The 26138-nt window shown below is 43.3% G+C and overlaps 1 protein-coding gene across 2 annotated transcripts in view; it reads left to right on the top strand.

Annotated features, from left to right (window-relative positions):
• The first annotated feature begins 303 nt into the window (after window positions 1-303).
• zgc:112083 (uncharacterized protein LOC550461 homolog) overlaps window positions 304-26138 on the top strand; it is a 45156-nt gene continuing 19321 nt past the window's right edge. For both annotated transcript variants that reach the window (XM_043701378.1, XM_043701377.1), the window contains exons 1-5: window positions 304-377; window positions 9226-9427; window positions 12658-12884; window positions 15195-15306; window positions 19775-19927. In XM_043701378.1, the coding sequence (XP_043557313.1) occupies window positions 9271-9427; window positions 12658-12884; window positions 15195-15306; window positions 19775-19927 (649 nt within the window). In that variant the 5' untranslated portion in view covers window positions 304-377; window positions 9226-9270. The remainder of the gene's footprint in view (window positions 378-9225; window positions 9428-12657; window positions 12885-15194; window positions 15307-19774; window positions 19928-26138) is intronic.

Below are 26138 nucleotides of genomic sequence, written 5' to 3'. Positions count from 1 at the left end.
GCTTCAGTTCCCGCACCTTATTGGCTGAGCTATCAGGGGTACGTAAGGTACGGAGGGCAGGTGGAGCCGGACCAATGGATGTGGGGTGGGGGCGGGACGTCATTGAAGGCGGTAAATGCGAGGGTGAGCGGCGCGAGACGGAGACGCCGGGGAAGTGGGAGCGCGGCTCGTGGGGTTGGGCTGGGCTGTGTTGGGTGTGCGTGCGTGTGCACAGTTCACGGGAGGAGTGCGGCCAGGGCGCGCGCGCTGGGTGAGAGCAGGTCCACGCCCGGGCGCGGAGTCATTTGGGGTGTGCGGGGCACGGTCCGTCCCCGGTTGTCATAGTAACGGGCTGTGAGGTGAGCGCGTGGGGAGTGCGGCCTGATCCTGAGCCGGCGGTGAGTGTCCGCACAGACCCGGGCCACCCCACACAGGGCACATTGCACGGGCTGGCGTTTATCGTTCACATTCGAGCCGAACGTTAGGAAGCAAGGTTGAATTTAGGATCTGGGTCAGGGTCAGGATCGATAACAGAACCAGGAGTGGGAATAGGATTAGGGGCCACCATTGGGATTGGGATCAGAGGTCACCATTGGGATTGGGATCATAGGCCAACATTGGGATTGGGATCATAGGCCAACATTGGGATCAGGGGTCACCATTGGGATTGGGATCATAGGCCAACATTGGGATTGGGATCAGAGGCCACCATTGGGATCAGGGGCCACCATTGGGATTGGGATCAGAGGCCACCATTGGGATTGGGATCAGAGACCAACATTGGGATTAGGATCAGCCACCATTGGGATTAGGATCAGGGGCTGCCATTGGGATTGGGATCAGAGGCCACTATTGGGATTAGGATCAGGGGCTGCCATTGGGATTGGGATCAGAGGCCACTATTGGGATTGGGATCAGAGGTCACCATTGGGATTGGGATCATAGGCCAACATTGGGATTGGGATCAGAGGCCACCATTGGGATCAGGGGTCACCATTGGGATTGGGATCATAGGCCAACATTGGGATTGGGATCAGAGGCCACCATTGGGATCAGGGGCCACCATTGGGATTGGGATCAGAGGCCACCATTGGGATTGGGATCAGAGACCAACATTGGGATTGGGATCAGAGACCAACATTGGGATTAGGATCAGAGGCCACCATTGGGATTAGGATCAGGGGCTGCCATTGGGATTGGGATCAGAGGCCACTATTGGGATTAGGTTCAGGGGCCACTATTGGGATTAGGATCAGGGGTCACCATTGGGAATAAGATCAGAGGTCACCATTGCTAATAGGATCAGAGACCACCATTGGGAATAGGACTGGGGTTAGGAATAGGATCAGAGGTCACCATTGGGAAAAGGATCAGAGGCCACCATTGGTAACAGGATCAGAGGTCACCATTGGGAATAGGACTGGGATTATGAATAGGATCAGAGGTCACAAATGGGAATAGGACTGGCATTGGGAATAGGATCAGGGGTCACCAATGGGAATAGGACTGGGATTGGGAATAGAATCAGAGGTCACCAATGGCAATAGGATCAGGAGTCCCCATTGGTAATCGGACTGGGATTGGTAATAGAATCAGGGAGTCATTGTTGGGAATTAGATCAATGGTCATCAATGGGAATAGGATCAGAGAGTCACCATTGAAAATAGGCACAGGATTGGGAATAGGATCAGGAGTCACCATTGAAAATAGGATCAGAATTGGGAATAGGACCCAGATTGGGAATAGGATCAGTGGTCAGGATTGGTAATAGATCAGGGGTCACCATTGGAAATAGGAAAAGGATTATGACTAGAATCAGGGGTTACCATTGGGAATAGGATCAAGATTGGTAATAGGATCAGAAGTCACCACTGGGATTAGGATCAGGATCCAGGGTCACCATTGGGAATACATCACAGTTAGTAATAGGATCGGGGTCACCATTAGGAATAGGATCAGGGGATTAAGGATCAGGATTTGGGACAAAGTAAGGGGTCAGGATCAGGGATTGGATCGGGATAAATTGTTCAGGATTGGTGATATGATCAATGTCAGGATTGGGGTTAGCATCAGTAGCCATGGTCAAAGCTCAGATTTGGGGATAGGATCAGAGGTAATATGATTTTGGATAAGGTCCAATTCAGGATATGATAAAAGGCCATTATTGGGGTCAGGGCTGAGGGAGATAGGATCAGAGAATACGACTGAGCATAAAATCAGAATTGGGGTCACTGTTAGATTTTAGAGTTTGGATCAGAATTGGATTTTAGGATTGTGTTCTTGTTTGAATTCAGAAATTTGATAAAATACAGGAAACGTTCAACAAGTTGGGCAGTCTCTGGAGAGTGAAATAATCCAGATATTTCAGTTTGACATTTTGTCAGGACTAGAAGATCATACAGATTATAATTTAACAAAAATAATTTAAGTAAAGCTATGATAGTTTCTTGCAGGCCATCAGTCATTATTAGAAGTATAAAAACATGTTCTGAAACCCTGAAATGTCAGCTCTCCTGCTCCACAGATGCTGCTTCACCTGCTCTGCTTTTAAAGCACCACACTTTTCAATAACAACTAAAATTAAATCAAGTCAGCAGCACTGGCAGCATCTAGAGAGAGACAACAATTCTAGAGATTAATGACACCAAGGGATGGGAATAGCGTAGGAAAATAGCATTGAAGTTGATGATCAGCAACGATCTAATGGCTGAAAAATGGCAGATGGTGTTCAATCTGGGTGAATGTGAGGTATTGCGTTTTGGTGCAACAAACAGGAGTGGGGTTTACACATTAGTGGTAGGGCATTGAGTAGGTGTTATAGAACACAGGGACCTAGGGGTATAGGTACAGAATTCTTTAAAGTTTATGTCATAAGTAGATAGGTTGGTTAAAAAGGCATTTGGCATGCTTGCCTTCATTGCTCAGTCCTTTGAGTAAAGGAGTTGGGAAGGTACCGCAGGTCAAGCAGCAACCGAGGAGCAGGAGAATCAATGTTTCAGCCATAAGCCCTTCATCAGGAATGAGGCTTGTGGGCCGGGGAGGCTGAGAGATAAATAGGAGGGGGATGGAGATGGAGGGAAGGTAGCTGAAACTGTGGTAGGTAGATGAAGATGGGGCGGGAACATGATAGTCAGAAAGAAAGGTGGAGCAGATAGACGGGAAGGAAGATGGACAGGTCAGGAGGGTGGTGCCGAGTCGGAGGTTTGGGACTGGGATAAGGTGGGGGGAGGGGAAATGAGGAAACTGGTGAAATCCACATTGAGCCTGGGTGGTTGCAGGGTCCCAGGGCAAAAGATGAGGCGTTCTTCCTCCTGGCATTGGTTGGTTAGGGTTTGGCGAAGGAAGAGGCCCAAGACCTGCATGTCCTTGGTGGAGTAGGAGGGAGAATTAAAGTGTTTGGCCATGAGGCGGTAGGGTTGGTTGGTGCAAGTGTCCCAGAGATGTTCTCTGAAACGATCTGCAAATTGGCGTCCTGTCTCCCCGATGTAGAGGAAACCACATCGGGTGCAACAGATATAGTAGATGATGTATGTTGAAATACAGGTAAATTTCTGTTAGATGTGGAAGAAGGTAAGAGGGTGGTGTGGGCACAGGTTTTACACTTCTTGCGTAGGCAGGGGAAGGGGCCGGGAGTGGGGTGTGGTCTGGTTAGGGGTGTCACGGATCTGACAAGGGAGTTGCGGAGGGAATGGTCTCTCCGAAATGCAGATGGGGTGGGAGGGAAATGTATCCCTAGTGGCAGGGTCTGTTTGTAGGTGGCAGAAGTGGTGGAAGATGTTGCAATATATCCGGAGGTTGGTGGGCTGGAAGGGGAGAACCAGGAAGGATCTGTTCTTGTTGCGATTGTTGGAGTGGGGTTCAAGAGCGGAGGTGCAAGAAGTGGTGGAGATGTGCTGCAGGGAATCATCAACGACATGGGAGGAGAAATTGTGGACTTTGAAGAAGGAGGCCATCTGGGATATTCTGTGGTGGAATTGGTCGTCCTGGGAGCAGATGCAGCAGAGGTGGAGAAATTGGGAAGAAATGATGACATTTTTGTAGAAGGCAGGGTGGGAGTCAGTGAGTTTGTAGTAGATGTCTGTGGTTAGTCGGTCGCTGAAGATAGAGATGGAGAGGTCCAGGAAGGGGAGGGAATTGCAACAAGGACAGAACCCCCTTGGTCCTCACTTTCCACCTCACCAACCTCTGGATACATTGCATCATCCTTCACCACTTCCGCCAACTACAAACAGACCCCACCACTGGGGATATATTTCCCTCCCCACCCCTCTCTGTTTCAGAGAGACCATTGCCTCCGCGACTCCCTTGTCAGACCCACACCCACCAGCACACACCACTCCCGGCCCCTTCCCCTACCAATGCAAGAAGTGCAAAACCTGTGCCCACACCTCCCCTATCATCTCCGTCCAAGGCCCCAAAGGATCTTTCCACATCTGACAGAAATTTACTTGTACTACCACATACATTATCTACTATATCCGTTGCACCCGATGTGGTCTCCTCTACATCGGAGAGACAGGATGCCAATTTGCGGATTATTTCAGAGAACATCTCTGGGACACCCACACCAACCAACCCCACCGCCCCGTGGCCGAACACTTTAACTCTCCCTCCCACTCCACCAAGGTCATTTAGGTCCTGGGCCTCCTCCATCGCCAAATCCTAACCAACCAACGCCTGGAGGAAGCACGCCTCATCTTCCACCTTGGGACCCTGCATCCACACAGGCTCGATGTGGATTTCACCAGTTTCCTCATTTCCTCTCCCCCCACCTTATCCCAGTCCCAAGACCATTTATCCCTCAGCTGCCCCCCGACCCACAAGCCTCATTCCTGATGAAGGGCTCATGCCCGAAACGTCGATTCTCCTGCTCCTCAGAAGCTGCCTGAACTGGTATGCTTTTCTAGCACCACACTCGACTCTAATCTCCAGCACCTGCAGTCCTCACTTTCCCCTCTAGGAGTTGGGAAGTCATGTTGAGGTTATATAGGATATTAATGAGGCCTCTTCTGGAACATCTTGTGTGGTCACCCAGTTATAGGAAGAATATTATCAAGCTGGAGACGTTTCAGAAGAGATTTACCAGGCTGTTGCTGGGTATAGAAGGTTTGAATTATAAAGAAAGACTGGATAGTCTGGAACTGTTTTCACTGGAGGGTAGGAGGTTGAGAGGTGATCTGATAGAAGTTTATAAAGTAATGAGAGGTACAGATAGAGTTTATGTTAGTTGTCTTTTCCTTAGGATGGGGGATTGCAAGACTGGGGGCACGTTTTTAAGGTGAGAGAAGAATGATTTTAAAAAAGATATGAGGGGCAAATATTTTACACAGTGGTTCACATGTGGAATGAACTTCCTGAGAAAATGGTGGATGTGGGTACAATTATTTAAAAGACGTTTGGATAGATACATGAATAGGAAAAGTTTGGAGGAATATGGGCCAGAAGGAAGCAGGTGGGACTAGTTTAGTTTGGGATTGTGTCCGGCATGGACTGGTTGAACTGAGGAGTCAGTCTCTTGTGCTGCATGACTCTATAAAAGGCTCAACAGACTGAATGGCTTCCTCCTATGTTACTAAACAGTTAACTTCCAGTTCAGTGGTTTTCTGATTAAAATTTTATCAACATGAAAAATTAACTCTCTTCAGATGCTGCCAGGCCTACTACTAGGTATTTCTAGCATTTCCTAATAGAGTATTATTTCACTAGACATAGTTCATTTTAAATCTGTTTCTCTTCATAAATATGCTTTTCCAGCTTTGGTAATATACTAGTAATGATGTACAATACTTTCTCTCTAAATATGTAATGTTTTAACATCTTTGCTGTGATGTGATGTTCACAACGCACCATAGTCTAATTATTGTTATGTTTAAATTTTATCATTATTTCTTTACTGTTTTCTCTCTTTTTATAAAATGCAAATGTTATTTAATCTTTGGTTTATCTACTTGCACTGTTGGTATCACTTTGCATCGCAAACCAGCTGTAAAGCCAACTGAGCAAATTGATCCCCATACCGTACTGTCTGAAGGTCCTGCATTCTCAATCTCATCACTCTCCTGGGGTGTCGTCACCTAAGTTAAATTCGCTACCAGTAATCTTCTCTTATGAGAACAGCCCTATGTTCCTGTGGTACAGTGGTGACTTTATTACATTGCATTTTCAGGAAATCATTTGTTTGAAACTTTAGGTTTCTGCTCATCAACAAGTTACATTTTCTTTTCAACCTACACTCCTTTTCCTTGTCCTGCCATAGTTTTGCATGTTCAGTTGCTTCTGTCATCTACCAACAGCCCCATTGGGGCAATTTGGTTCCTGCTGAGGTGACTAGGAGAAGGAAAATTCAATAAGTTAGAGAAGGGGTTGGCAGTATGACCTTGGATCAGAGTCACAACCTTCAGTGTGCATATTTTGGGCTTTGGGGACTGCCTTTCCTACCTGTGACCCAGTCATAACATAAGAACTAGGAGCAGGAGTAGGCCATCTGACCCTTCAAGCCTGCTGCACCAATCACTAAAATCATAGCTGATCTTTTTGTGGCCTCAGCTCCATTTATCCACCCTCTCACCACAACCCTTAATTCCTTCACTTTTCAAAACATTATCTATCTTCGTTTTAAAAACATTTACTGAGGAAGCCTCAACCGCTTCACTGGGCAGGGAATTGCATAGATTCATAACCCTCTGGATGAAGAAGTTCCTTCTTAATTCAGTCCTATACCTGTTCCCCCTAATTTTTAGGGTATACCTTTTTGTCCTAGTCTCACCTGCCAGTATAAACATCCTTTCTACTTCTGTCTTATCTACTCCCTTCATAATTTTATGTTTCTATAAGATCTCTCTTCATTCTTCTAAATTCCTCATAAGCCAACCCCCTCAACTCTGGAATCAACCTTGTGGACCTCCTTTGCACCCCTCTTAGTGCCAATAAGTCCTTTCTCAAGTAAGGAGACTAAAACTGCGTGCAGTATGCCAGGTGTGGCCTCACTAGCACCCTATACAGCTGCAACATAATCTCCCTGCTTTTAAACTCGATCCCTTTAGCAATGAAGGACAAAATTCCATTTGCCTTCTTAATTACATGTTGCACCTGCAGACCAACTTTCTGTGATTCATGCACAAGGACACCCAGGTCCCTCTGCATAGCAGAGTGCTGCAATTTTTTACTATTCAAGTAATAATCCTTTTTACTGTTATTCCAACTGAAATGCATGACTTCACATTTATGAACATTATACTCCATCTGTCAGACTTTTGCCCAGTCACTTAAACGATTCATGTGCCTTTACAGTCCTCTGTACATTTTGTTCAACCACTCATCTTAGTGTCATCCGCAAACTGACATATTGCATGTGGTCTCCAACTCCAAATCATCTATATAAATTGTAAATAACTGCTACCCAACACTGATTCCTGAGGCACACCACTAGTCACTGATTGCCAACCAGAATAGTACTCATTTATTCTCACTCTTTGCTTCCTGTTGTTTAACCAATCCTCTATTCATTGCTAATACATTGCCTGCAACACCTTGTATCTTTATCTTATGCAGCAGCCTTTTGTGCGGCACCTTGTCGAATACCTTTTGGAAATCTAGGTGCGCCAATTCTACTGGGTCCCTGTTCTCCACCGTGTTTGTAAGGTCTTCATAGAATTCCAGTAGATTAGTTAAGCATGATCTGCCCTTCATGAACCCATGCTGCGTCTGCCCAACGGGACAATTTCTATCTCGATGCCTTGTTGTGGGATTTTGTCACCAAAACGAAGGACCCGATACCCAGCATGAGCAAAACTAATGTAGTGTACAAAATCCCATGCAAGGACTGCACAAAACACTATATAGGACAAACAGGAAGACAGCTAACGATCCGCATCCACGAACATCAACTAGCCACGAAACGACATGACCAGCTATCACTAGTAGCCACACACGCAGACGACAAGCAACATGAATTTGACTGGGACAACACTACCATTATAGGGCAAGCCAAACAAAGAACAGCCAGGGAATTCCTAGAAGCATGGCACTCATCCACAAACTCCATCAACAAACACATAGACCTGGACCCAATATACCGGCCACTACAGCGGACAGCTGAAACTGACAACTGGAAGCGGCAAGGACAGGCCATTATAAATGCCGGAGGAAACACCACAGAAGCGCTTCACAGGAGGCTCCGAAGCACTGAGGATGTCACCTAGACAGGGGACGAAACGTTTGCAACAAAAACTTCCAGCTCGGCGAACAGAACCACAGCAACGAGCACCCGAGCTACAAATCTTCTCACAAACTTTATGTTAAAATACATTTATTGTATGAGGCACATTGAATCAACATGATAAATATTGAAATTCCTACTTGCAGTGACGCTTTCTGGAATTTCAACAAGGATGTTGCCAGGGTTGGAGGATTTGAGCTATAGGGAGAGGTTGAATAGGTTGGGGCTGTTTTCCCTGGAGCGTCAGAGGCTAAGGGGTGACCTTACAGAGGTTTATAAAATCATGAGTAGCATGGATAGGTTAAATAGACAAAGTCTTTTCCCTGGGGTCAGGGAGTCCAGAACTAGAGGGCATAGGCTTAGGGTGAGAGGGGAAAGATATAAAAGAGACCTAAGGGGCAACTTTTTCGCTCAAAGGTAATATGTGTATGGAATGAGCTGCCAGAGGAAATGGTGGAGGCTAATACAATTGCAATATTTAAAAGGAATCTGGAAGGGTATATGAATAGGAAGGGTTTGGAGGGATATGGGCCAGTTTCTGGTAGGTGGGACTAGATTGGGTTGGGATATCTAGCCGGCATGGATGAATTGGACCAAAAGGTCTGTTTCCATGCTGTACATCTCTGTGACTCTAATTGGTCCTAAAAGTAGAATGTTGTGTAAGTTTTTATTCTCAACAATGGTGTGCCATTAATGTTGTGAATCCTCTCCATGTTTCTTTTTGCCAATTTTTGAAGTTGATTTGGCTGAGACTGAATCTTTCCTAATATTATTAAAAAGCTCATTCTAATTTGCACAAAACCAATTTGCACATTCCCAAATGACCTGGTATCCTTGAACAATGTGGTTTACTGTTTTGATTTAAGCTGCCACTGTAAGGCACTATTCAGTCTAAAGGAGCAAGTATAATTTTGGATCTTCTGTCACAGCAGTGGGGATGATGAGAACCAATTCTGAGCTTGTTTTGTTTTCTTTTATTTGGGAAAAGAAATGATATCAGAAAATCTTTGTTTTGTCATCATCTGTAGTATTTGGTGAGAAGAACGTCCTGAGTGGAATGATCTGGTTGGAACATGGCCCCTGGAAAAAGCATCAAGTACTTGGAACTGGTACTGTCCTGTGAATGGGATGGTTGTGCCTTTGTTGGGAAGACGATGGAGGAGTTCTGCGACCACATAGCTGTGCACTTGAAAGAGTATGTCAATGAGTATGACAGCTTCGGAGATTTAGGTAAATATCCGTTGAGATCACTCTTGAGTCTAGTCCCAATTGTCTCTTTTGTTTTAATCTTTGCCCCTCACATCCTTTTCTGATTCCTGTTTCTATGTGGTTCCAGGGGCACTGGTGTCCTCTGATATCTCACTTAGTATAGAGGGAGAACTAGCTATTTGGATACAGAACTGGCTCGAAGGTAGAAGACAGAGGATGGTGGTGGAGGGTTGCTTTTCAAACCGGAGGCCTGTAAACAGCAGTGTGCCTCAAGGTTTGGTGCTGGGTTCACTACCTTTCGTCATTTATATAAATTATTTGGATGTGAACGTTGGAAGAATGGTTGGTAAATTTGCAGATGACACCAAAATTGGAGGTGTAGTGGACAGCGAAGAAGGTTACCTCAGATTACAATGGGATCTTGATCAGATGGGCCAATGGACTGAGGAATGGCAGATGGAGTTTAATTTAGATAAATGCAAGGTGTTGCCCTTTGGAAAGGCAAATTAAGGCAGGACTTATACACTGAATGGTAAAGTCCTGGGGAGTGTTGCTGAACAAAGAGACGTTGGAGTGCAGGTTCATAGTTTCTTGAAAGTGGAGTTGCAGGTAGATAGAATAGTGAAGAAGGCATTGGTAAGCTTGCCTTTATTGGTCAGTGCATTGAGTATAGGAGTTGGGTTGTACAGGACATTGGTTAGGCCATTTTTGGAATATTGCATGCAATTCTGGTCTCCTTCCTATTAGAAGGATATTGTGAAACTTGAAATGTTTCAGGAAAGATGTGTAAGGATGTTGGCAGGGTTGAAGGGTTTGAGCTTTGGGGAGAGGCTGAATAGATTGGGGCTATTTTCCCTGGAGTGTCGGAAGCTGAGGGGTGTGGTCATCCCTTATTGAGGTTTATGAAATGATGAGGGGCATGCAAAGGGTAAATAGACAAGGTATTTTCCCCAGGGTGAGGGGAGCCCAAAATTATACAACATAGGTTTAAGTGAGAGGGGAAAGATTTAAGAGTCGTAAGGGGCAACGTTTTCATATAGAGGGTAGTGTGTGTATGGAATGAGCTGCCAAAGGAAGTGGTGGAGGTTGATACAATTACAACATTTAAAAGGCATCTGGATGGGTGTATGAATAAGAAGGGTTTAGAGGGATATGGGCCAAATGCTGGCAAGTGGGACTAGATTTATTTAGAGTTTCTTTATATGTGAACCTTTCCACTGAAGAGCATCAGAATATTTACTAAAATCATGAATGTGCATATTTACTGTGTACCGTTCCCCAATTTCAGTTACACTTAAATGTCTATGTTTTAATGCTATACGGAAGCATTCTCAAAATTTGCTCGTTTATTGACAATGTGACAGGAAATTCCCCTCTCTGCTACTTCCTACTTCAATCTTGGTGTTTCTCAGCCACTAGTAGACCATAGAGTCATAGAGATGTACAGCATGGAAACAGACCCTTCGGTCCCACCCGTCCATGCCGACCAGATATCCCAACCCAATCTAGTCCCACCTGCCAGCACCCTGCCTATATCCCTCCAAACCCTTCCTATTCATCTACCCATCCAAATGCCTCTTAAATGTTGCAATTGTACCAGCATCCACCACTTCCTCTGGCAGCTCATTCCATACACATAACACCCTCTGTGTGAAAAAGTTGCCCCTTCGGTCTTTTTTATATCTTTCCCCTCTCACCGTAAACCTATGCCCTCTAGTTCTGGACACCCCCACCTCAGGGAAAAGACTTTGTCTATTTATCCTATCCATGCCCCTCATAATTTTGTAAACCTCTATAAGGTCACCCCTCAGCCTCCAACGCTCCAGGGAAAACAGCCCCAGCCTGTTCAGCCTCTCCCTATATAGCTCAAACCCTCCAACCCTGGCAACGTCCTTGTAAATCTTTTCTGAACCCTTTCAAGTTTCACAACATCTTTCCACTTGGATTCCAAGTTCCTTGTTAAGAGTTCCAATCCAATTACGCTTGCTGTAGAATGTTTTTGAAGCTGGGATGTGCATGGGTTAAGATTTTTGATTCAAAATAGCAAAATGCCAATAACTAACCTTTTGTTCGCAAGATGTGTGAGTCAGAGTTTCGTGAATTGCGGAGAAGAGACATTGGAGGGAAGACCTTCGTAGTGATAGTTGTCTGGTTAACTCCTTAAGTCTTTATTTTGGTGAAACAGTACCAGATACAGGTGAAGCTATGTAAAGATGTGCATGGAGAAAGTCTTAAATATCCAAACTGATGATTCTTATTTGAAGAGAAGCAGTCATTTTGTAATTCAAAAATTACTGTATATACTTGAGTAATAGTCAAATTTCTTTGCTTGAGTTTTAATGTTAAATATTTGTGGTCAACTATTACATGGATGTGACTTTTGAGGGGCTGAAATTCATGCCCATCAAAATTCTTACCATATCATTAGCAGAATCCCAATTTATCTCTGAACAAATGAAGAAAACAAAACGAATTATGGTAATTCTGAAAACAGGAGTGGAACACAACAGCCAGTGAACTGGAAAGAGAGGGAGCAGAGCGGAACAACCGGCAGACGGGAAAGCTGGAGTGGGCCGTGATGGCTGGCACACTGACTCATTAACGCTGATCTGTTATCTGTGCAGAACTAGAGTCAACTTTAATATGAGATATATGGAAAATTCCAGGTTATTTGGCTAGAACTGGGGGGTCGACTTTTACGTGAGATTGATTATTAATCGAGTGTACACAGTAATTTGTCTGAAGCATTGTGAGAGTTCCAGTGGTGCATTCAGTCTTCTCCAAGTGAACTTATGGGAGGGTCCCTAAGCAGCAGTGCAGTTCCTATAGTTAGAAGAGCACCAAGGATAAGGACACCAAAACCAAACACTCATTATTTGCGGCATGGTGGCACAGTGGTTAGCACTGCTGCCTCACAGCGCCAGAGACCCAGGTTCAATTCCCGCCTCAGGTGACTCTCTGTGTGGAGTTTGCGTGTTCTTCCCGTGTCTGCGTGGGTTTCCTCCAGGTGCTCCGGTTTCCTCCCACAATCCAAAAACGTACAGGTTAGGTGAATTGGCCATGCAAATTGCCCGTAGTGTTAGGTGAAGGGGTAAATGTAGAGGAATGGGTCTGGGTGGGTTACGCTTCGGCGAGTCGGGGTGGACGTGTTGGGCCAAAGGGCCTGATTCCACACTGTAAGTAATCTAATCTAATAATAAAAGACGATTATGTCAAATAATGAATCCTTTGCTCTTACATTCTCCTTTCAGATGAGTACCAGTGCCTTTGGCGGGGCTGTGGCTTCCTGGCTGTAGAAGGCCCCAATGAACTGGTGGTGCACGTAAACTTCCACAGCTATCATGCTAAGCTGAAATATTTTGGCTTGGAGCTGCAGCGCCTACGTCCAGATCTTCCTGTGTGTTCTCTGGACAACCAGAACCAGAACTTGATTCCAGAGATTGCAGAGACCTTCACCTGTCAGTGGGAGCATTGCGATGTGAGTATCGATTTAGATTCTTAATATCTTATCAGGGTAGATATGGAAGGTTGTTTCCCCTTTTGGGAAAATCTAGAACCAGAGACACAATCTCAGAGTAACAGGTTGCCCGGTAAGGACAGAAATAAGGAGGAATTGATGGAATTCTTCTGTATGGAGGGCTGTGGAAGCTGTGTGTTTTAAGTGTATTCATGGCTAAGATAGGTGAGTTTTTAATTGGGAATTACTGTTCATGGGAAAAAGGCAAGAATGTAGAAGTAAGGAGTTATCTCCTCAACCATGAACTCATTGAATGGTGGTACAAACTCAAAGGGCCAAATAACTCACTTCTACTACTACTACTTATTATGCTCTTCAGTGTATGTGCTATCATTGGGTGGTTATTTTTAAAACAAATCAGTGATTGGGATGCATAAGAAATATCCCAGAAGTACAAAGTCTCAAAAGTGGCTAGATAATTTATTCCGCTTTTCTGCTACGACAGCTTGCTTTTAACCTCTGTGTGATTTTCATGAAGTTGCTGCATTTACACTTTTAAAACAAATTAAAATTACCATGGAACTTTAGGGTATAAAAACACAAGGACGTTTTAATCATGAAATTTGAGTGATGTCTGTATGTTTATATCCTGAGTGTCTTTAAGTTGGCATGGACAGGATGGTCCAAATGGCTCCCTTCTATCTATGTCATTTCTACGATTCTTTATCTTTTAATTTTTGATGCTCTCTTAATCAAATAATCCTTTCTCTCTCATTACTTCTCTTTCTGTACCTAATTTGCTGCTCAGTTCACCCTATTCTCCACTATCCTGTTTCCTCCTCTGTCTTTGCATCTCATTTATTAAGGAAGCAAACTTTTAGTCCTGTCATTTACCAAGGTCCTGTTGACCTTGACATAAACTTATCAACTTGCATTTCCACCATTTGACAATGGAAGCATTTTTTGAGCTAAGGAGTGAGAGAATCAAATCCCCATTCATGGAGCACACACCAAGATGCCCTGTCCCTACAAAGTCTGATAACAGAATCTGAGAAATATCTTTTGTTCTTCCTTTTCTAATCAAGAGGCATTGGCCATTTCTTAGTGGGATTCTACAGCTAATTGTCACCCACGGGTGTCTTGCTTAGACAGTGCTGGCAGGCTATAGTCCAAACAGGGCAACATTTCAGAACCTGATCATTTCATCGCTTCACGCTGTTTATTTTCCAGAGTATATCATTTAAAAATCATTATACTTGAACCCTGACTTTTTTTTATTCATTCATGGAACGTGGACACCAGCAGCCCAGGAAAGTTCAAATGTAGTACCTTGACTACCATCTAGTGTGAGTGTTGGCCTTTTACATGTCTTGGTGCGTCCAAAACTGAGAGGAGTTTTGGTTATCAGTTAAAGCAACAAGGAAGCTGTCAGATTGACATAACAATCCAACTGGCGCACTGCTGTCATCCTAATGGTAAGGAAACCTGCCATTATACAACATAGAACTTGGAGATATGCTATTTGGCCTCTTGAGCCTGTTTAACTATTCGATAAATCCTAGCTGAAAGAGTTGTGGTCTCAACTCTACTTTCCTGTCTTCTTCCCATGCTTATCATTACCTGATCTGGCCAAGACATGACATCAATCCCACACAAATATTTTAAACTCTTAAGAGTCCGCTGGAAATGGCCCAGCAAGCAACTTAGTTGCAACAAATTTGGAACAACCGGGTCTGGGTAATAAATGCTGACTACCCAAGAATGAAAGGTTTTTAGTTTAGTCAACCAAATTTATAGATATTAACCAGTGATTCACTGTGAACATTAGCTAGAGACAGAAACATACTTTACTATTGGCAATCACTGATCCACAAAACTACCTTGCAAGCATTACTATCTTTTGGACAGAAGATGAGAGTAATCTTGGGGGAAGGGTGTTGAAGAAGATTTTAGACTTTCAGACTTTTATTAGTTTTCAGACTTTATTGTCACATGTACTCACTTAAGTACAGGAGTACAGTGAAAAGTATATAATTTTGCCATACATGGCGGCATCTTATGTACCAAAGTACCTAGGAACAAAAAAAGTGCCTTGTCTAAGTCTGAGTATTTACTCTGTCAATTGTCTTAACCTTATTTGGAATTTCTACAATGTGAAATATTTGTGAAGTCGAGGTGTTGATATTTGATGACCATATGTGTATTCAAACCTTCAAATGCAACACCTGATGGCGTAACCCTTGTTATTTTTTAAACCCCTACTTGAAATACTTTAGTTGTGTATTATAGAGCCATAGACATGTACAGCATTAATTTACTTTTTGTTTCTAGAGTACATTTGACAATCCAGAATGGTTTTACCGGCATGTGGACATGCATGGACAGTGCACAGATAAAGAAACTCTTCCTAACAAAAATGAAACCATTTCATGCTGCTGGAAAGGTAACTGGGTGACGCAGGTAGTTGCAGCAAGTTAGAAAGTTTGCATTTTAATTCTGGGTTCAAATGTCTTCTTAACCTCAATTTTATTCATTTACAATTGAAATCATGTTTGTTTAAATCTTTTTTAGACATCAAAGGTAGAAATTCCAGATTTCTTACTAAGAACAGAAAATACTGATGATAATCAAGGGGGCTGGCTGTGGAGAGAGAAAAGGTTTAATGAGATGCTGCTAGACCTGCAATGCATTCCATTTTTATTTCTCGTTCCTAGCATCTGCAGTATTTTACTATTACTTTTATTTTTAGTATTGTTGGACCAAAACTTACTTGCGGCCTAACAGACCTTATTTCCCAGTTCTGTACTGATGCACCTCTTATCCAGAAGCGATGAGGTATGCATCACAGAAACTGTGGAATGATGGCTTTCCCCTCCTCCTCCTAGCAGCACCCCCAAAGTGGAATGCCCCTGAGTCTCACTGACCACATTCCCAAGGCATTGTTTCGTGGCAGGCAAATTCTGTCTGCTGTAATTTCCTCCCTCTGACTCCATGAAGTTGGTTAAAAATCACACAACACCAAGATTGTAGTCCATCAGGTTTATTTGGAAGTACTAGCTTTCAGAGCGCTGCTCCTTCGTCAGGTAGCTCGTGGGGCAGGATCATAAGACACAGAATTTATAGCACAAGGATGGGCCAATGGGCTGAGGAGTGGCAGATGGAGTTTAATTTAGATAAATGCAAGGTGCTGCATTTTGGGAAAGCAAATCTTAGCAGGACTTACACACTTAATAGTAAGGTCCTAAGGAGTGTTGCTGAACAAAGAGACCTTGGAGTGCAGGTTCATAGCTCCTTGAAAGTAGAGTCGCAGGTAGGTAGAATAGTGAAGAAGGCATTTGGTATGCTTTCCTTTATTGGTCAGAGCATTGAGTAGAGGAGTTGGGAGGTTATGTTGCAATTCCAATCTCCTTCCTATCGGAAAGATGTTGTGAAACTTGAAATGGCTCAGAAAAGGTTAACAAGGATGTTGCCATGGTTGGAGGATTTGAGCTATAGGGAGAGGTTGAATAGGCTGGGGCTGTTTTCCCTGGAGCGTTGGGGGCTGAGGGGTGACCTTATGGAGATTTATAAAATTATGAGGAGCATGGATAGGATAGATAGACAAAGTCTTTTCCCTGTGGTGGAGGAGTCCAGAACTAAAGGGTATGGGTTTAGGGTGAGAGGGGAAAGATATAAAAGACTCATAAGGGGCAACCTTTTCACACAAGGTGGTTCGTGTATGGAATGAGCTGCCAGAGGAAGTGGTGGAGGCTAGTACAATTGCAACATTAAAAAAGGCATCTGACTGGGTATATGAATAGGAAGGGTTTGGATGGATATAGGCCAGGTGCTGGCAGGTGGGAGTAAATTGGGTTGGAATATCTGGTTGGCATGGACGGGTTGGTCTGAAGGGTCTGTTTCCGTGCTGTAGATCTCTATGAGTCTATGACTGCGACTGTTGTTTTAAATTGCTCACTTAAACAATATGATGATCAGAGGATTCGCTAGGGTAGACAGTGAGTGTCTTTTTCCTAGGATGATTACTTCAGCGTGTACGAGGGGGCATAACTACAAACTGAGGGGGGATAAATTTAAGAGAGATGTCAAAGGCAGGTTCTTTACGCAGAGTGGTAAGGGCATGGAATGCACTACCTGCTAATGTAGTCAACTCAGCCACATTAGGGAGATTTAAACAATCCTTAGATAAGCACATGGATGACTTTGGGATAGTGTAGGGGGACGAGCTGAGAATAGTTCACAGGTCGGCGCAACATTGAGGGCCGAAGGGCCTGTTCTGCGGTGTATTGTTCTATGTTCTGGTGAAAGTTCATGTGAGACTCATTCCTAACAATAGCTGAGAACTTTTCTTAACATCCCTCCAATATTTATCATACTGCTGATGCCTTCTAAAACAAATCTGATCATTATCTTGGTGCTGTTTCTGGGATCTTGTTATGCACCAATTGCCTGCCACATTTCTAACAATAGTGTTTGTACTTCAGAAGTACATTGTGAGTTATAAAGTGCTTTGGGGTGTAATGTTTGAGACAAGTGTTTCTTTCTTTCAGTCCAAAAAGATGTTTTCAAATTTAAAGAAAAATGCTTACCACAACTCAAATATAGCATTCCCTGCTACGAAGCTGAAGTGTCAGCTTATAATTAGAAGGTCATGCAGTTCGATCTTTTGAGGCAAGGGCACAACTAATTGACTAAACTGATAGCAAGAAGAAGATTTTGTCAAAGATTCTGTCCAATGCTTCAGTTTTCATAGAATACACCAGCAGCATATCAGAACTTCAAAAAAGTCAGGACCAGAGGTGACTGTAGTAGCCGTCACTCAGGAAGAAGTTCTGGAGAAGCTGAAAGGCCTTAAAGGACTACACCCCAGCGTTTTGAAAGGAGATAGCTGAGGAGATTGTAGAGGCATTGGTGGTGATCTTTCAGGAATCACTGGAATCAGGCAAGGTACCAGAGGACTGGAAAATGGCTAATGTAACATCCCTGTTTAAGAAGGGAGGGAGCCAGAAGACAGGACATATTAGGCTAATTAGCCTGACCTTGATCATTGGTAAGATTTTAGAGTCCATTATTAAGGATGAGATTGCCAAGTGCTTGAAAGTACATAGTAAAATAGGGCAGAGTTAGCACAGCTTCATCAAGGGGGTTCATACCTGACAAGTCTATTAGAATTCATTTGAGGCGATAACGAGCCAGTTAGACAAAAGAGAGCCAGTGGATGTGATCTATTTATATTTCCAAAAGGCATTTAACATTGTTTCACACAGGAGGCTGCTAAATAAGATCAGAACCCATGGCGTTAAGTGCATGGATAGCGGATTAACTTACTGGCAAAAGGTAGACAATAGAGATAAAGTGGTCTTTTGCACATTGGCAGCCAGTGCCTAGTGGAGGTCTGCAGGGGTCAGTGTTGGCGCCACAACTATTCACATCATATATTAAGGGTCTGGATAAAGGAACTCAGGGCATTGTTGCTAAGTTTTCAGATGACACAAACATATGTGGAGGGGCAGCAGGGAGTCGGTAGAAGGTCTTCAACATCCCAGGTGAGTGGGCAAAGAAGTGGTAGATGGAATACATTGTGGCAAAGTGTGAGGTTATGCACTTGGATAGGAAGAATTGAAGTGTAGCCTTTTTTGTAAACAGGAAAGGCTTCAGGAATCTGAAGTATAAAGGGACTTAGGAGCCATAGTTCAGGATTCTCTTAAGGTTAGCATGCAGGTTCAGTTGGTGGTTAGGTAGTCAAATGCAATGTTAGCATTCATTTCAAGAGTGTTAGAATACAAGAGCAGAGATACACTAGTGAAGCTGTATAACGCTCTGATCAGACCGTGGGCGGCACAGTGGTTAGCACTGCTGCCTCGCAGCGCCAGAGACCCAGGTTCAATTCCCGCCTCAGGCGACTGACTGTTTGGAGTTTGCACATTCTCCCCGTGTCTGCGTGGGTTTCCTCCGGGTGCTCCGGTTTCCTCCCACAGTCCAAAGATGTGCAGGTCAGGTGAATTGACCATGTTAAATTGTCCGTAGTGTTAGGTAAGGGGTAAATGTAGGGGTATGGGTGGTTTGCGCTTCGGCGGGTCGGTGTGGACTTGTTGGGCCGAAGGGCCTGTTTCCACACTGTAAAGTAATCTAATCTAATCTAATCAGACTGCATTTGGAATGTTGAAAGCAGTTTTGGACCCTGTGTCTAAGGAAGGATATGTTGGCGTTGGAGAGGGACCAGAGGAGGTTTACAAGAATGATCCTGTGTATGAAGGGCTTGACAAAGGAGCAGCAGCTGAGGACTCTGGGCACTTAAAAGAATGAGAGGGTATTTGATTGAAACTTACAACATACTGAGAGGTCTGGATGTTGAGAAGATGTTACCACGAGAAAGAGAGACTAGGACTCGAGGGCACAACCTCAGAAGACCCTTTAGATCTGAGATGAGGCAGAATGTTTTCAGACAGAAGGTAATTAGTCTGTGAAACTTATTGCCACAGAAGGTTGTGGAGGCCAAGTCATTGATTAGATTTAAGACAGGTAGCTTCTTGATTGGTTATAAGATCAAGGGTTACAGGGAAGGCATGTGAATAGGGTTGAGAAATACCCACATGAACCCTATTCATGCATGATCGAAAGATGGAGCAGAATCAATGGGCTGAATGGCCTACTTCTTCACCCATAACCTACGGTCTTATGGATAGCCGGTTTGCAACTTGATTTGTGGGAAATATTTTTGCTTTCCCTCTCCCAATGTATCCCTTCAGAGTGTTTTAATTCTAATGAAATGGCCATTGAATGATTGGCATAGGCACAAAGGGCTGAATGCAAATCCCCACCACCAGCACAAATCTGTCCTGTAAGATAGTAGGAAAATATGTACATTTCCAGACATTTTTAAACTTGTTTTTCACATTTTATTCATGCTCCAGGTTGTGGTGCTACATTTAAAATCAAGTTTAAACTTCGTGAGCACCTGAGGAGTCACACACAGGAGAAGGTTGTCTCCTGCCCCAACTGTGGAGGAATGTTTTCCAACAACACCAAGTTCTATGATCATGTTCGCCGGCAGACCTCGAACGAACGTATGTGGTTCTTACAACTGAATAGTTAATTTCTAAAGCAAATTAACTTTAGGGTTTTGCTTTAGGAAGTTGTACCAAACTTGCTGGTCACTATTTAGTTCATGTGTGTGTAACCATGGATGTATTGAGGATGGGAACTAGCAGAGGATGTTTCAGTGGTTGAATATCTCTCTGCCGTCAGTAATTTCACAGGTGAAGAATACCCACATGGCTTGGAAGCCACAAAATCTTCTATTTATTTCTGCCTGAGGACTGAGGAGTGGCAGATGGAGTTTAATTCAGATAAATAAATACGAGGTGCTGCATTTTGGGAAAGCAAATCTGAGGGAGTTTTGCTGAACAAAGAGACCTTGGAGTACAGGTTCATAGCTCCTTGAAAGTGGAGTCACAGGTAGATAGGATTGTGAAAAAAGCATTTGGTATGCTTTCCTTTATTGGTCAGAGTATTGAGTATAGGACATTGGTTCGGCCACAGTTGGAATATTGCGTGCACTTCTGGTCTCCTTCCTATCGGAAGGATGTTGTGAAATTTGAAGGGGTTCAGAAAAGATTTACCAGGATGTTGCCAAGGTTGGAGGATATGAGCTACAGGGAGAGGCTGGACAGGCTAGGGCTGTATTCCCTGGAGCGTCGGACGCTGATGGGTGATGTTATAGAGGTTTATAAAATTATAAGGGGTATGGATAGGATAAATAGACAAAGTCTTATCCCTGGGGTGGGGGAGTCTAGAACCAGAGGGCATAGGTTTAGGGTGAGAGGGGAAAGATAGCTATAAAAGAGATCGCAGGGGCAACTTTTTCACGCAGAGGGCAGTACGTGTATGGAATGAGCTGCCAGAGGAAGTAGTGGAGGGTGGTACAGTTGCAACATTTAAAAGGAATCTGGATGGGTATATGAATAGGAAGGGTTTGGAGGGATATGGGCTGGGTACTGGCAGGTGGGACTAGATTGGGTTGGGATATCTGGTCAGCATAGACGAGTAGGACCGAAGGGTCTGTTTCGTGCTGTACATCTCTATGACTCTATTTCGCCAAATGGAGTAAGCTGGGCCTCTATATCGCCTCTTTCCTGAAGGCATAACTTAGCTGAAATTTGAAGAAACGATAACGCAGTTTCTGATTTTTTTTAATGCACCCTAGTAATGAAGCAGATAATCCTCACATATATGATGCTCTGTCTGTTTCATGTGCTGCTAGGTTTGTTGAGAACCTGAGTTTTTTTGTTTCTCGTGTATTATGGAAAGAAAGACTGACTTTGATTTCTATAGGGAGCCAGTGAGGTTTGCACATGCTGGAGATCAGAGTTGACAGTGTGTTGCTGGTAAAGCACAGCAGGTCAGGCAGCATCCTAGGAGCAGGAAAATTGATGCTTTGGGCTGGAGCCCTTCATCAGGATGCAGGGCTCCGGCTCAAAATGTTAATTTCCCTGCTCCTCGGATGCTGCCTGACCTGCTGTGCTTTTCCAGCCACACACTGTCAACTTTGATTTCTATAACTCCTTTCTTGTTGATTAGATTCCCTTTGGCCCAACAAATCCACACCGACCCTCCAAAGAGTAACCCACCCAGCCCCATTTCTCTCTGACTAATGAGCGATTTAGCATGGCCAATTCACCTGTTCTACACATCTTTGGACTGTGAGAAGAAACCAGGGCACACCCATGCAGACACAAGGAGAATGTGCAAACTCCAAACAGACAGTTACCCCAGGCTGGAATCGAACCTAGGACCCTAGTGATGTGAGGCAGCAGTGCTAACCACTGAGCCACCATGCTGCCCACAAAGTTGTTACTTTGTATTAAATAAATCAGAGAGTTTTTGTAAGTGAACTCTTGTGAACCATGTCTCTTGTGAACCGATGGAAGCATTCAGAAAAAAATCAAGGTCAAGAAGAAACCTTCAAATCAGGAAGAAGTAAACCAACAGATCTGGTTTACAAACAGCCTAGGAAGCTGTTTTCCCATTTTTGCACTCTGCCCATATGCATTTTTCCTCCTATTTGAGTGTAAAAGTGTATTTATGTGGGGTTTAGAGTTTAATTTGTAGAGTAACTAGTTATAATTGTTTGTTCACAGAGCATACCAAGTGCTTTACAGCTGATGAGGTACTTTTGAAGTACGGGGTTTATGGCTCAATTGGTTAGACAGTTGGTCTGCAATGCAGACTAATGCCAACAGAGTTCAATTCCTGCACCAGCTGAGGTTGTCATGCAGGGCTTTCACCTTTCCCTTGTCTGAGGCATGAGAATTCTTCAGTTAAACTGAGAAAAGTTGTTTTGTCTCTGATGAGAGAACAGCCCTGTGGTCCTGTAGGACCTTTTCATTTTTGAGGTGTTGCCACCATTGTAATGAGTGAAGGTAAAAGATTCCACAGCATTGATACAAAGAAGAGAAGGGGAATTCTCACTTCTGTCTGAACTAACCCTTTATAAACTAAAACAAAAACCTGCTTGTTATTTCATTGCTGGGTGTAAGACCGCTTTGTGCCCATTTTGTATTTCCTGCATTATAATCGATGTATAACAGAAAGAAAGACTTGCATTCATGTAGTACCTTTCCCATAATGAAGATGTTCTGAAACACTTTATAACCAATTAAGTAATTTTGCATTCAGTGCTGTAACATTGGTTGAAGAATAAATATTGGCCAAAACTAATTGGGATAACTCCCTAACCAAAAGAAAACTCTGGAGGCTGGAAATCTAAATTAAAACAGAAATTGCTGAAGAAACTCAGCATATCTGGCAGCATCAGTGGAGGGAAAGCAGAGTCAATGTTTCAGGTTCAATAGCCCTTTTTCAGAACTGATTGTAGCTAGGAAAAGATAGTATATATGCTAAAGAAGGGAGGGATAGGGGGAAAGAGTGTAAACAATAGGTGGAGGTGAAATCCAGAGAGACAAAGACAAAGGAATGGATAATTGTGAGCCAAGGACAAAGAGGACTAATGGAGATCATTAGTGGATGAAAATGGTTTGGCTGTAATAAAAGCAGCCCATGTGATGAGAAGGCCTGGGGTATGGGGGTGGGTAAAGGACATGGAAGCCTGTTGAGGATTTTAGGAAGAAGGTAGAAGCGGGCTGTACGGGGTTGGGGGATTGTGAGCTTGGAGGCTGTGTGGGGTAAATTACCAGATGGATCAAATTCTGTCACAGAGAGGAGCAGAACTTCTTCAAGGTGGGCATACCTGGAAGAGATGTTGCAGTGAGTTAAACACTAAACGAAAAACAAAGAACTGCAGATGCTGAAAATCTAAAACAAAAATAGAAATTACTGGAGAAATTCACCAGGATCACAGGACCCATAGCGTCGACTGTGCTTTCTCTCCACAGATGCTGCCAGACCTGTTGAGTTTCTCCTGCAATTTCTGTTTTTTTTATGTGGGGTAACTCCCTCTCTCCTTCAAGTAAGTGTGTTGTGATCTTTCATGTACACCTGAGAAGCCTTTATTTCATGTCTCATTAATAGAAAGCACTTGCAAAACTATAGCACTTCCTTAGTACTACGCCAGTCCAGATGTTTGTGCTCAAGACTGTGCAGTGGGAGTTGGAGTGATGAAGTTGGTGTTCTATAACCATTGTAATTGATACAGGCTTACACATTAAATATACTCTGATGATGATAAGCATTAATGCTGATGTGGAAAATGACCAAGTCTTTTCAAAATCATGACTCAGGTCTTTAAGCAAGGATTTAAAACAATCCTTGTCATTCAAACAATCCAATCATACTATCATTTAATACTTACAGAAACCTTTTTGACCCTGTACCTTCCCTGTTACCCTAGTCACAAAGACTATTTCTTTGCAGCCTTATGTCTTTGGTATTGCATAGAAATGGGGCATTCAGTCTAACTAGTCCAAGCTAGTGACTGTGGTTTGCTTGAAACTCATACCCACTCCATTTCCTCTTACTCTATCAGCCTGTTGGCAGGTGCCTTAATTTTTCATATTGCTGAAATTTCAAATCCTGAAACCTTCATATAGTTCCTACTGCTTATGGTCTAAATGCATTAGGATCAGTTCTTTGCACTCCTGCACTACAAAATATGTTTCATTGGGAATACACTTCTATTGAATACCTGGAATACACATTTACAGCAGTAGAAGGCAGTCTGTTCCATAGGAAACTGCAATATGTATAAAACGTAATCAAAATATATCTAAACTTATAAAGTACAGTCCCCTGCTCACAACCTGTTCTGGTTTTGCACAAAATGAATTTTCCAAGTTATTCTGACTTTTGATTTATAAATGTTGATTACGCTGAACAGTACTTCACGGTCTGCCTCTTTTCGCTGGGGGCTGAATTTGATTCACAAATTTATTACTTTAATGCCTGTTACTGTCATTATTGCTTTTTATGTCATATGGGGACAATCTCCAACAGGAAAGCAGATATTATTGTCTCTTGACATTCAAGGGCTTCACCATTGCTGAATCCCATACTATCCCAGGAAGGGTTACCAATGACCAGAAACTCAACTGTGAACTGGACCAGCCATACAAATACGGTCATTGTAAGTGCAGATCAGAGGTCGATAATTCTAAAGTATGTAACTCTCCCTGTCCACCTTCTGAAAGGCACAAGTCTCATAGGTGATTACAACACGGAAGTAGATCATTTGACCCACAATATCTGCAGCAGTCAACAAATATCTGACTAACACTGTTTTGCAACTCTTGGCTCGTAGCCCTGGAGGCTCTGGCAAAGCATGTGAATACTTAAATACTATTTAAGTGTTACAAATTTTCCTGACTCAGCCATCCTTTCAAACAGTGAGTTCCAGACTCCCACCACCCTCTGGGTAAAAATCATTCTCGTCAATTCTCCTCTAAGGGTTCTATCTCATACCTTTAATCTATGCCCCCTTGTTATTGACCTCTCTACTAATGGAAAAAGTGCCTTCCATCCTACCTGTGCTCCTCGCAATTCTGTACACTTCTATCAGATCCTTTCTCAACCTTTGTTGCTCCAAGGAAAGCAAACAAAGCCATTTTCTCTTTTCTCATTGTTCAGACCCTCCAACCCAGACAAACATCCTGGTAAATCTCTTCTACACCGTCTGTAGTGCAATTACATCCTTCCTATTCTGTGCACACAATGCTCCAATTGCAGCCTAGCCAGCTACTTAGAGACCATGTAAGTCAGGAGTTTTTAGAATGTTGTTCATTTACTTAGATGAATGCAGTTCCAACAACACTAAAAAAAACTCAACAGCATACAGGATAAAGCTACCCAATTGATCTGCACCCAATCTCAGTGCTTATACCTGTTACTAATGCACAGTGATAGCAGTATGTACCACATTAGGTACTTTGTAGTAATTTGTCAAGGCTTCTTTGACAGTATCAGCATCTTTTTGAACCTGTGACTCTACCAGTTGGAAGAATGCAGGCTGCACAGCCCACAGAACTCCACCACCTGCAAGCTGCCTTCCAAGGCACACCTCTGTCTGGCTTGGAGCTGTATCATGTTTTCTTTCCTAATGTTACTGGATCAAATCTTGGAATTGTCTTCATAAAGCATTGTGTGTATATCCACTCAACGTAGACTACAGTGTTTCAAGAAGGCAGCTCACCACCACCACCATCTTTCAGGCAATTAGGGATGGACAGTATGCTAGCCTAGTCAGTCTTGACCTTATCCCAAGAATAAATTTAATGAGAAACAAGTTTTCAATGTCTTGATCTTCTTTTAAAGTCAAAGCTCAATGCAAATCTCATTGCAGAGATCATCACACTGAAAGTTGATGTTCAATTCCTACGATATCAATGATGCTGTCTGTTGTTTTTCTTTGTTTTTGTGAGATTGGGCAGTGAGTGTTGAAAATTATCCAGATCATGTCATCACCTGATGTCTGTTATCCTTATGGACTCACTAATTAAGAGGGGACTTCTGGCTGATGATCTTCAGCTACCTCAAAGAACCACACTAGGATCAGCATGTTCAGGCCATTCTTTTGCTTCACTGGACTCTACAGAACTGGAATACTGGTGAAGGTTGTCTTTTTAACACAACACCTCACACTTACTCTTTCCATGAGCTGCTGCTCTAGCCTCTGATGTCTGTCTCAGGAATGTAAGCTTGCTGTTAGATTGCTCTTATTTTCTCACTGTTGGAATAAGGCTGTGATTGAGTGGAGCATGGTTCAACAATATGAACAACCTGTGAATCTAAGTTTGAATTTATTTTCTAGCTCCCAACTAATCAATA

This window comes from Chiloscyllium plagiosum, chromosome 12, assembly GCF_004010195.1.
Source record: "Chiloscyllium plagiosum isolate BGI_BamShark_2017 chromosome 12, ASM401019v2, whole genome shotgun sequence".
Lineage (NCBI taxonomy): Eukaryota > Metazoa > Chordata > Chondrichthyes > Orectolobiformes > Hemiscylliidae > Chiloscyllium > Chiloscyllium plagiosum.
The sequence above is the reverse complement of the archived record's forward strand: the minus strand, read 5'-3'. Positions and strand labels throughout refer to the sequence as shown.